This window comes from Rhinoraja longicauda, chromosome 4 (assembly GCF_053455715.1).
Source record: "Rhinoraja longicauda isolate Sanriku21f chromosome 4, sRhiLon1.1, whole genome shotgun sequence".
NCBI lineage: Eukaryota > Metazoa > Chordata > Chondrichthyes > Rajiformes > Arhynchobatidae > Rhinoraja > Rhinoraja longicauda.
The window spans coordinates 4,391,706-4,404,198 of NC_135956.1; the positions used below are offsets into that span (position 1 = coordinate 4,391,706).

At 43.6% G+C, this 12,493-nt stretch overlaps 1 protein-coding gene across 2 annotated transcripts in view; it reads left to right on the forward strand.

Moving 5' to 3' along the window:
* The window catches only part of csmd3b (CUB and Sushi multiple domains 3b), a 1,698,079-nt gene that overhangs the window by 645,479 nt on the left and 1,040,107 nt on the right, over positions 1 to 12,493 (forward strand). For both annotated transcript variants that reach the window (XM_078397138.1, XM_078397139.1), the window contains exon 4: positions 2,784 to 2,978. In XM_078397138.1, coding sequence (XP_078253264.1) covers positions 2,784 to 2,978 — 195 coding nt within the window. The remainder of the gene's footprint in view (positions 1 to 2,783; positions 2,979 to 12,493) is intronic.

The window sequence follows — 12,493 nt, forward strand, 5'->3', positions numbered from 1 at the left end:
ATATCGAGCTAAGCGGTCCACTGAGGATGCCATCTCCTCTGCTCTACACCCAGCCCTCACCCACTTGGACACTAAAAACTCATATGTTAGGATGCTGTTCATAGACTTTAGCTCAGCATTTAACACCATCATCCCCCAGCAGCTGGTTTGTAAACTAACAAATCTGGGCTTCAGCCCCCTTCTCTGCAACTGGCTGCTGGACTTCCTCACTGCCAGACCCCAGTCCGTACGGGTCGGCAGCAACACATCGGACACCATCACGCTGAGTACGGGTGCCCCACAAGGATGTGTGCTAAGCCCCCTGCTCTTCACCTTGCTGACCCACGACTGCACACCCACCTACAGCTCCAACCACTTCGTCAAGTTTGCGGATGACACAACAGTGGTGGGTCTCATCAGCAACAACGACGAGACCCACTATAGGATGGAGGTGGACCAGCTGGCCGCGTGGTGCACAGACAACAATCTCTTCCTGAATGTGGAGAAAACAAAGGAGATTGTTGTCGACTTCAGGAGAACGCACACCCAACACCCCCACCCACTGACCATCAATGGTGCTGCTGTGGAGCAGGTGAGCAGCACCAAATTCCTGGGGGTGAACATTTCCGAGGATCTCTCCTGGAGCAACAACATCACGTCCATCGCCAAGAAAGCCCAGCAGCGCCTCTACTTCCTCCGCAAACTGAAGAGAGCGGGAGCCCCCACACCCATCATGTACACTTTTTACCGAGGCGCCATCGAGAGCATCCTCAGCAGCTGCATCACTGTGTGGTTCGGAAGCTGCACAGCCTCCAGCCGCAAGACCCTGCAGCGCATAGTGAACACTGCTGAGAGGATCACTGGCGCCTCACTCCCAACACTCCTGGTCCTTTACACCACCCGCCTCACCCGCAAAGCATTGAGCATTGTGGGTGACCCCTTCCACCCCTCCAACAGCCTCTTCACCCTCCTGCCTTCAGGGAGAAGGTTTCGCAGCCTGAGGTCAAGCACCACCCGACTAAAGAACAGTTTTTTCCACCAGGCTGTCAGGATGCTGAACTCTCTCCCCTCCCTTCCTCCTCTCTCCCCTGCCCCTATTGGACCTGGACTTTAACACCCCACACACGCGCACATCCAGCACCAGACACTTTTTAAAAAATTTTTTTAACGCATTTGAAGTGACTATATTTTATATTTTATATTTTATGTTGATTGTTGTTTGCTGTGCCTTTTTAATTTTAACTTAGTTTTATGCACTTTGTTCCTCGGGATTGTGGGAAACGGTATTTCGATTTTCTGTCTGTGTAAACTGGCTGAGGATTGACAATAAAATTGACTTTGACTTTGACTTTTGACTTTGAAAGACTGGAGCGACTAGGCTTGTATACACTGGAATTTAGAAGGATGAGAGGAGATCATATATGATTATTAAGGGGTTGGACACGTTAGAGACAGGAAACATGTTCCCAATGTTGGGGGAGTCCAGAAGAAGGGGCCACAGTTTAAGAATAAGGGGTAGGCCATTTAGAACTGAGATGAGGAAAAACTTTTTCAGTCAGAGAGTTGTGAATCTGTGGAATTCTCTGCCTCAGAAGGCAGTGGAGGCCAATTCTCTGAATTCATTCAAGAGAGAGCTAGATAGAGCTCTTAAGGATAGCGGAGTCAGGGGGTATGGGGAGAAGGCAGGAATGGGGTACTGATTGAGAATGATCAGCCATGATCACATTGAATGGCGGTGCTGGCTCGAAGGGCCGAATGGCCTCCTCCTGCACCTATTGTCTATTGTCTATTGACTGGAATTTAAAAACAGGGATGTAATGCTTAGGCTTTATAAGGCACTGGTCAGACCACATTTGGAATGGTGTGAGCAGTTTTGGGCCCCATATCTGAGGAGGGATATGCTGATATTGGAGAGGGTCCAGAGGAGGTATATGAGAATGGTCTCAGGGATGATTGGATTAAGGTATCATGAACGTTTGAAAGCCCTGGGCCTGTAATTCACTGTAGTTTAGAAGGATGAGGGGGAACCTCATTGAAACTTACCGAATAGTGAAAGGCCTGGATAGAGTGGATGTGGAGAGGATGTTTCCTCTAGTGGGAGAGTCCAGGACCGAAAGGCACAGGCTCAGAATAAAAGGATGTACCTTTGGAAAGGAGATGAAGAGGAATTTCTGTCATCAGAGGGTGGTGAATCTGTGGGATTCATTGCCACCAAAGGCTTTGGAGGCAGAGTCTTCGGGCATATTCATAGTGTAGATTGACAGATTCTTATAGAAAAAAGAAATCTCGCTAAAGCGAGAAGGCAGGATAATGGGGTGGAGAGGGAAAGATAGACTGGGGTGGAGGTTAGCACAATCCTTTGATTTCTTTGTACATAAAGTTCTTAATTATGCATTTTCCTTCACTTTGCTGTGCCTCAATTGTACGAAGAGGTTTAGATAGAGTGGATGTTTCCACTAGTGGGAGAGTCTAGGACTAGAATTAAAGGACATTCTTTTAGGAAGGCGATGAGGAGGAATTTCTTTAGTCAGAGGGTGGTGAATCTGTGAAATTCTTTGCCGCAGATGGCTGTGGAGGCCAAGTCAGTGGATATTTTTAAGGCAGAGATAGTTAGAATCTTGATTAGTACGGGTGTCAGAGGTTTATGGGGAGAAGGCAGGAGAATGGGGTTGAGAGGGAAAGATAGATCTGCCATCATTGCATGGTGGAGTCGACCCCATGGGCCGAATGGCCTAATTGTCCTCCTATGACTTGTGAACTTATGAACTTCCATTTAATTTAATTTAAATGTCATTCTTCCACAGAGTTGCAGAGCAGTACTTGTGGGAACCCTGGAGTTCCGCATGGAAGTATTGTTCATGGCACGAGCTTCGATGTTGGAGACAAGATCTCGTACTCCTGCGTGCATGGTTATATCCTCGATGGACATCCTCAGCTAACCTGCATGGCCAGTTCAGGAAATACTGCATCGTGGGACTTCCCTGTCCCCATTTGCAAGGGTGAGTTAAATGAATTTTCCACAAGGTTTAATTTACGACTTAAAAATCCAATAAGACTATACACTAACATTGCATAATGCTCCTTATTGCGGTTTATAGTGCTATTTTATTCACATATAATAAATGTATTCCCTTATAAACAGTGCTTTAGATTGAAATAAATCTTTCCCTAATGATATGTATTTTTGCCAGATGTTGCATACCATATTAAAATACAGAATTTGAATGCTCAATATAGACTATAGATTAGTCAATAGACAATAGACAATAGACAATAGGTGCAGGAGTAGGCCATTCAGCCCTTCGAGCCAGCACCGCCATTCAATGCGATCATGGCTGATCACTCTCAATCAGTACCCCGTTCCTGCCTTCTCCCCATACCCCCTCACTCCGCTATCCTTAAGAGCTCTATCCAGCTCTCTCTTGAAAGCATCCAACGAACTGGCCTCCACTGCCTTCTGAGGCAGAGAATTCCACACCTTCACCACTCTCTGACTGAAAAAGTTCTTCCTCATCTCCGTTCTACAGAGATTATGTTTTGTTGGAACTTGTTACATTTTTACAATGTCTTGAATCATGCAGGTAATATTAAGGGTAAGCTCAATTTAATATGCTGAGTACAAATAGAAATGTAACAGTACAAATGTGTGATCAGGGCACAAATCACTGTATATATGATGATTTCAATCAAGGGATCTGTATAAAATTGTAAAATAAAGGTTTTGCAATTTAGAGCATAGTTTTTCCATCGGAGATTTTTAATACAGTTTACATTGTATTAAAGAGAATACTAAATATTAATAGTTAATGATTATAATAAAGTAAAGGGTAAATTGTAGTTTTTTTGGGAATGATTATGAATACTTTTGTCCATGAAAAGTTTCGGACTAAAATCCAGTATGCATAGTAGGAATGTAATGTGTACATGGGTACATGTATAATGTGAAATATGAGTTCGTTGATGAGTGGTCTGAATGTTAGTAATGATGAACCAAACATGGAAAAAAAAGCTTTTCTTTAGTAATTGCAAATGCGTAATTCATAACTCTGGTATTTTAAATGATGTTCCTTGCAGCATTGAAAGCCTTGAAATTAGTAATTGCATAGCCAGTTAATTTTACTTAGAAAGTGTCTAAAACTGTTTGATGAAGGACCACTTATAGGAAAACAAGTATTATGCCTCTTTATTCTACATTCTATACATTCACCCCAGTAACTAATATTAATTTTAGCTGCGCAGTAACATGAGTTGTATTCTGCCTCAAATTCATTCATTCCATTAACTTCTGGCAATCAATGTTTTTGACCGAAATATATTGTTGAAAAGATTTAAGCTCAGAACAATTCAAATACACAATATCGTGAATATCGATTGCAATCTGCTCAGACGTTGTTTATTTTGTAGTATTAAAAGGTGTTGCCCAGGCATCGGGATGAAAGTGTAGTTTCTCATGTAGGATGAAAATGAGGAGAAAATCTAGTTTGTTAGATGGCCACAGAGGGTTGTGAAGGGGAGAGGTTAGGTGCCAGTCTGCGATACAATCATGTAAGTCTGAAGAAGGGTCTCGACCCGAAACGTCACCCATTCCTTCTTTCCCGAGATGCTGCCTGACCTGCTGAGTTACTCCAGCATTTTGTGAATAAATACCTTCAATCATGTAAGTGGGTCAATTAGCAATGTTCCTGGGGTGGGAAGAGGAGAAGGTATCGGTGCCTCTGCATGTGCAAATGTGCACAAAGTGTTTGATGATGTGGTCAGTATCAATGAGAACTGAAGATAATTTGGTGTCCCTGCACCCACAAAGGTTGATCCTTTAACTCAAATGGAACAAGGCCTCCATCCTCTGGGTGAAGACCATCGACGGGCATTGAGGCTCGAGCATTTGCTGTATAATACCATGTGTGTGTGTGACTGCACGCACATGCCTTGTACATGGATGACACTGATCAAAAATCCTGCACTGCGTACAACAGGTGGACAAAGTACTTGATCACATTCAACAATCATGATTTGAAAAGAAATCCATCAAATAGCATAATGGGATAGAATTTTTAGGCTACCTTTAGTTTAGTTTAGAGATACAGTGCAGAAACAGGCCCTTTCGGCCCACCGGGTCCACGCCGACCAGCGATCCCCGCACATTAACACTGTCCTACACCCACTGTGGAAATTTTTTTTTTTTACATTTACCAAGCCGATTAACCTACAAACCTGTACGTCTTTGGAGTGTGGGAGGAAACCGAAGATCTCGGAGGAAACCCACGCAGGTCACGGGGAGAACGTACAAACTCCGTACAGGCAGCACCCGTAGTCGGGATGGAACCCGGGTCTCCGGCGCTGCATTCGCTGAAAGGCAGCAACTCTAACGCCGTGCTACTGTGACTGCCCTAATGGGATAGAATTTTTACGCTACCTGTTTTTAAAATGCAAAAAAAAATTTGTTTGATAATATATCAGGATCCTAATTATATGATTATATTTGTGTTAAATTGTCGTTTTTCGCTCCATGCAAACTGTGAGTAAAATTGAAATGCACAGTGAGCAGCTTTTTCACTCTGTGGGAACCTCTTTTATTATCTGGCCAGCAGAGGGAGTTTATAATGCGGTCAGAACCCCTCTCAACAAAACAATTCCTCTTTAATTTTGCTTTTTTTAAAGGTTTTACAACTTATTAAAAAAATATAGCCTTTTGGTCTTTGTTTTCTGACTGTGTAACGTTGTAAATGTGAATAGCTGCTTAGTTCGCTGGATGTTAACACATCCAGAACTACCCTGTAGCAACCAGCTGTAAAGAGTTCACACCTAAATATCACCAGACCTTAGATATATAAGAAAAGGTCCTCATATTTCGCCTGGGCAGTTTGCAGCCCAGTGGTATGAACATCGACTTCTCCAACTTTAGATAGTTCCCCTGTCCCTCTCTTCCCCTCCTCCTTCCCAGATCTCCCTCTATCTTCCTGTCCCCACCTATATCCTTCCTTTGTCCCGCCCCCCCTGACATCAGTCTGAAGAAGGGTCTCGACCCGAAACGTCACCCATTCCTTCTCTCCTGAGATGCTGCCTGACCTGCTGAGTTACTCCAGCATTTTGTGAATAAATACCAGACCTTAGACGTTCTATTGTGTAACACAATAATATGTATAGTCCATGATGGAAGTTTGGTCACTGAATACATGGATAGGACAGGTTTGGAGGGATATGGACCAAGCGCAGGCAGGTTGGATTAGCGTAGCTGGGACATGTTGGCCGGTGTGGGCACGTTGGGCCGAAGGGCCTGTTTCCACATTGTATCACTCTGTGACTCGATGAATCTATGAAGACAGTTTGGTACTTAAGGCACCTGAGCAAAGTTGCAATTCTACTCAAGCTCACCAGGCGTCTGAACTTTACTTGCACAAAATCTACTTGTACACATGTGGTCACAGACACTGCTTGCCGGCATGTGCAGAGGTTGACTTTCAATTGTGAGATCTATTTTGGTGATCCTCAAAGGCTCCCTGCCCAAAGCAGGTCCCAGTCCGTGCAGGGAGGTGCGCTCAAGTGTAAAAAAATTCCTCTTTGCTGAAGGACATTTGCTGCACCCTTCCACCCCAGCAGTAGAGTGAGTTGAGTAAATGCCCTGGCACATGTGGTGAGTTGAGTAAATGCCCAGGCACAATTTTACAGTGGTGGCACACATATTGGTCCATCATACCTTGGACATATAAAGCATCTTCCAGTGTCTTTGATGTCAGCAGCAAATGAAGGGTCTCGACCCGAAACGTCACCCATTCCTTCTCTCCCGAGATGCTGCCTGACCCGCTGAGTTACTCCAGCATTTTGTGAATAAATACCTTCGATCATTACTTCAATGTTAACATCAAATTCTAAACTATCACATGTAGCTGTGCTGCTTATTTATATTTTCGGAAAAAGTTCACTTTGTGCTTTCAAAAATAATCATTTGCATGCTTTTGCACTGTTTTGCATCCCCCCAAGTTTCAATTAATTTGGTGTCTCTCAAGAAATTTGGAGATGGTGATGGAAGCCGATTAAGAGAGATTATACTTTCTGAATGTAAAACAGAGGAATACAGAGCTTTATTTGTCATTCGGTACCGAGGTACCGAACAAAATTACATTGCAGTCACACAAAAAAAAAAAGAACACAAGACACATGACCCCAACACAAACATCCATCACAGTGACTCCAAACACCCCCTCACTGTGATGGAGGCAACATAACTTCCACTCTCTTCCCCACGCCCACGGACAGACAGCTCGTCCCCGACCGACCCGCACAGTCCCCGCAAGGGCATGGAAGTCCCCGCGGCCGAGCCGCACCGGGCGCTGAAAAGTCCCGCGGCCGAGCCGGGCGATTGAAGGCCCCGCGACCAAGCCGTACCGGGTACTGAAACGTCCCGTGACCGAGCCGGGCGATGGAAGGCCCCGCGGCCATACCGTGCGCTGCTAAGTCCCGCGGCCGAGCCGCACCGGGCTATGTTAGGTCCCGCGGCCGAGCCGCACTGGGCGATGTTAGGTCCCGCGGCCAAGCCGCACCAGTGATGTAAAGTCCCGCGGCCGAGCCACACCGGGCGATGGAAGGCCCCGCGGCCGAGCCGCACCAGCGATGTAAAGTCCCGCGGCCTAGCCGCACCGGGCGATGTTAGGTCCCACAGCCGAGCCGCACCAGTGGTGTAAAGTCCAGCGGCCGAGCCGCACCGGGCGATGGAAGGCCCCACGGGCGATGGAAGGCCCGCGGCCGAGCTGCACCCCGCGCCGTGAGGAAGAGACCTAAAAAGGAAAGGTTTCCCCCACCACCCCCCACCCCACCCCCCACACATACAGAGCCAAAAAACAAAAACCATCCCAACACCGACACACAACAAAAAAAAGGAAAAAAGACGAACAGACTGCCAGCGAGCCGCAGCCGTTAGGCACCGCCACAAGAAGACAACCTGAGATCTGTGTCACCGAGCAAACAATTGTTTCATAGAGTATAAATTAAATTAGTTAATCAAACCCTCATCATAAACAAAATTATTTAGTCAAATGGTATAATTACAAAATTGGTCTCGTTATTTTTAGTCATCTAAGTGCTTTGTTTTGTGAAGAATGATTACTAGACATGGCTATACTCCTATAACTTTAATTTTCTGCCAATTGGATATTTATTGTGCAGATCAGAAGACACCAGTAATATCCATTACAACACTCCAAAGTCCTCACTAGGAGGTCAAAAGCTGTTGCAATAATAATGGTGAGAAGTGATTGATCACCCTTTGCTTTTACAGTAGTTTTTCCTCGGCAGAGTTTTCCACTTTTGATGCCACACGATCCTCATTGTAATTGAAGAGACACCATTGTCTGTTTCAAAATGTGTGCTGCAACGGTAGGCTTCTTAAGAGATTTGCTTTGGAAACCGACAAGGCATCCACTCCCATTGATGCTTGTACAACAACGCAAGTTTGGAATACGAAACTCAAAGCAGAGCATTTCACCATATTTTGCACCCAACAAAGTAAAGATTGATCAGGGCTTTTGAGAACAGAATGGAGTTTGTGTGACTGGTCAGTGCATTTTCACCCATGGAGTGAAACTTTTTCACCCAGAGAGTTGTGAATTTGTGGAATTATCTGCCACAGAAGGCAGTGGAGGCCAATTCACTGGATGAATTTAAAAGAGAGTTAGATAGAGCTCCAGGGGCTAGTGGGATCAAGGGATATGGGGAGAAGGCAGGCACGGGTTACTGATTGTGGATGAACAGCCATGATCACAATGAATTGTGGTGCTGGTTCAAAGGGCCAAATAGCCTCCACCTGCACCTATTTTCAATGTTTCTTTGTTTCCATGTTTCTATGAGTCAGGTCAGCACAAAATTGAATCTCCTGGGGTATTTCAATATTTGAGATGCAATACCCATTTCAGGCTTCTCAGAATTGTTTTCTGCTGTGTTCATTCACTTGGAGCTCAAGGACAAATAGACAATAGACAATAGACAATAGGTGCAGGAGGAGGCCATTCGGCCCTTCGAGCCAGCACCACCATTCAATGTGATCATGGCTGATCATTCTCAATCAGTACCCCGTTCCTGCCTTCTCCCCACACCCCCTGACTCTGCTATCCTTAAGAGCTCTATCCTGCTCTCTCTTGAATGCATTCAGAGAATTGGCCTCCACTGCCTTCTGAGGCAGAGAATTCCACAGATTCACAACTCTCTGACTGAAAAGGTTTTTCCTCATCTCAGTTCTAAATGGCCTACCCCTTATTCTTAAACTGTTGCCCCTTGTTCTGGACTCCCCCAACACTGGGAACATGTTTCCTGCCTCTAACGTGTCCAACCCCTTAATAATCTTATACGTTTCGATAAGATCTCCTCTCATCCTTCTAAATTCCAGTGTATAGTTGGAGGCAGCATTTACATGTGTTGCAGTTTGGGTGCAACTCAAGATGAAAGCTTTTTTTTTAACATTTAATGAAAACATTCTTGTTAACAACTGCTGGGACCCACCTTTGGACACCTTGAACCTCAGGCACTCATTGTACACTCAAGGCAAGCTCATTATCTTTGAAGAAACCTAAAACTATAGTTGGGCTCCTAATTATTTCCACTACCGTGTACTTTCTATAAGTAACCTGAAACCTATCTGCATAACATCTGTTATCAGATGTTCTTGCAGACAGGATAAACCCGTACAATAGTATTTATTCACAAAATGCTGGAGTAACTCAGCAGGTCAGGCAGCATCTCAGGAGAGAAGGAATGGGTGACGTTTCGGGTCGAGACCCTTCTTCAGACAAAAGTATTCATTTTTCAGTTAATTAGTCCTCATTCTGAATTGAGAATGATTCAAATTTAACACAGAAGACCACAGTTTTTAGTTATCAACATATATGTTTGCAATTTTACCTTGAGGCATTAACAACTTTAACCTGTAAGATCATTGTATTTAATGGTTGCTCTTTATTTATTGGCTGTCCCTAAAATGGGAACTCTTAATTATTTTGTTTGGAAGTTATAACGAACTCCCAACATTTTCAAAAACTATGCCCAAACTCAATTTGTACTCATTTTGAACATTTGGAGCCACTCGAATTAGCATCTCCAAATGATGTAGTAACATTTCCTACATAGACACACAAAATGCTGGAGTAACTCAGCGGGTCAGGCAGCATCTCAGGAGAGAAGGAATGGGTGACGTTTTGGGTCGAGATCCTTCTCCAGACTTTTCCTTGCTGATTGTCTTTTACATGTCATATCATGCAGTCATCCACAGAGATTGTTGAACTAAAATGGGGTGAGATATGAAACATATGCCCAGTGCAAATCTGGCATATTTCACTCTATGTGTTAAGATATAAGAGATAGATTGGGTAGACAGATCTCTCACCAAACAGTTACATCTTGAATAGTTACGTCTTGAAATACTTAACAGTTTAGTTTAGAGATGCAGTATGGAAACAGGCCCTTCGGCCCAGTGAATCTGTGCCGACCAGCAATCCCCGCACGTTAACACTATCATACACACACTCGGGACAATTTATAATTATACCAAGCCAATTAACCTACAGGTTAAACCTACAGTCGTTAAACCTGTACATCTTTAGAGAGGAAGGAAACCAGAGCACCTGGAGAAAACCCAAGCAGATCAGGGGGAGAACGTACAAACTCCATACAGACAAGCACCCATCGTCAGGATCAAACCCAGGTCTCTGGCGTTGTAAGGCAGCAACTCTACCGCTGTGCTTCGAAAGTGGAAAACTCTGCCGAGGAAAAACTACTGTAACAGCAAAGGGTGATCTAGCACTTCTCACCATTATTATCGCAACAGTTTTTGACCTCCGAGAGATAATTTTCTGTGAGGACTTTGGAGTGTTGTAATAGATATTACTGGTGACTTCTGATCTGCACAATAAATATCCAGTTGGCAGAAAATTAAAGTTATGGGAGTATAGCCATGTCTAGTAATCATTCTTCACAAAACAAAGTACTTAGATGACCAAAAATAATGAGACCAATTTTGTAATTATACCATTTGACTAAATAACTTTGTTTATGATGAGGGTATGATTAACTAATTTAATTTATACTCTATGAAACAATTGTTTGCTCGGTGACACAGATCTCAGGTTGTTATTACATTCAGAAAGTATAATAGACTTAATCGGCTTCCATCATCATCTCCAAATTTCTTGAGAGACACCAAATTAATTGAAACAGGGGGATGCAAAACAGTGCAAAAGCACGCAAATTATTATTTTTGAAAGCACAAAGTGAACTTTTTCCGAAAATATAAATAAGCAGCACAGCTACATGCGATAGTTTAGAAATTGATGCTAACATTGAAATAACAATCAATGGGAGTGAATGCCTTGTCAGTTTCCAAAGCAAATCTCTTAAGTGGCCTTCCGTTGCAGCACACAATTTGAAACAGACAATTTGAAAAAGACAATGGTGTCTCTTCAATTATAATGAGAATCGTGTGGCTTCAACTCTACAGCCTTACACTTTTAAGCTGAACGGAATACAGTGTGACTGGTGATGCTGTATAATGAGGGTTTCGTTGACATACATCTTCCCATTTATCATGTTGCAGCAAAACTGAATTGTATGATAATGGCATCTGTTCATCTACTTTTACAACACAATATTGAGCTTTGCACTTCACCTTATGTTTTTATTTACATGTGTGTATGTAATTGGCTCGTATGTCATAGTCATAGAGGTGTCAAATCACAATAAATTGACAACACCCAGTGATTAATATTTAATAAACAGGCTTGAAGTTCAACACTTGAGAAGTACCTAAAACTACCAAACTCTTAAAATAGAAATGTTGTAGGAAGGAACTGCAGATGCTGGTTTAAATCGAAGATAAACACAAAATGCTGGAGTAACTCAGCAGGACAGGCAGCATCTCTGGAGAGAAGGAATGGGTGATGTTTCCCTTTTCCCTTCTCCAGACCAAAGTAAGTAAAGTAAAGTAAGGGACCGACATTTGTCTTCACTTATCTTTTCCTTTTACATATCTAAAGAAGATACGAGATACTTGCCTTTATTCACGAGGCTAAAGCATTTAAGAGCAAGGAGTTTATAGTACAATTTTGTAAAAGATTGGCTAGGCCACAGGAGGAGTGTTCTGTACAGTTCTGCTTGCCCTTCGCACGTGTGTCAAGGGTTAATAATAATATATTCCTTTATTCGTCCCACACCGGGGACATTTACAGTGTTACAGCAGCACAGTGGATAGCATGAAAGCAAGAGATCATTCATTATAAATAACAGATACATAAATTGTCATCATTTTTCTGTGTGTTCTTAGCCGTTATTGTTGACTCGTCTGCTGGGAGCAGTGCTGGTTGTGCAGTCTCACAGCAGCGGGAAGGAAGGATGCAGTTGTGCAAATTGTTGGTGAGACCGCGTAATGTATGCACTTCAGTCTGCCCAGCTGTAGGAAGGATGTCATTAAGCTGGAAAAGGGTGCAGAATGGATTGCCAAGGATGTTACCTGGATTTGAGGGCTTGATGTATGGTG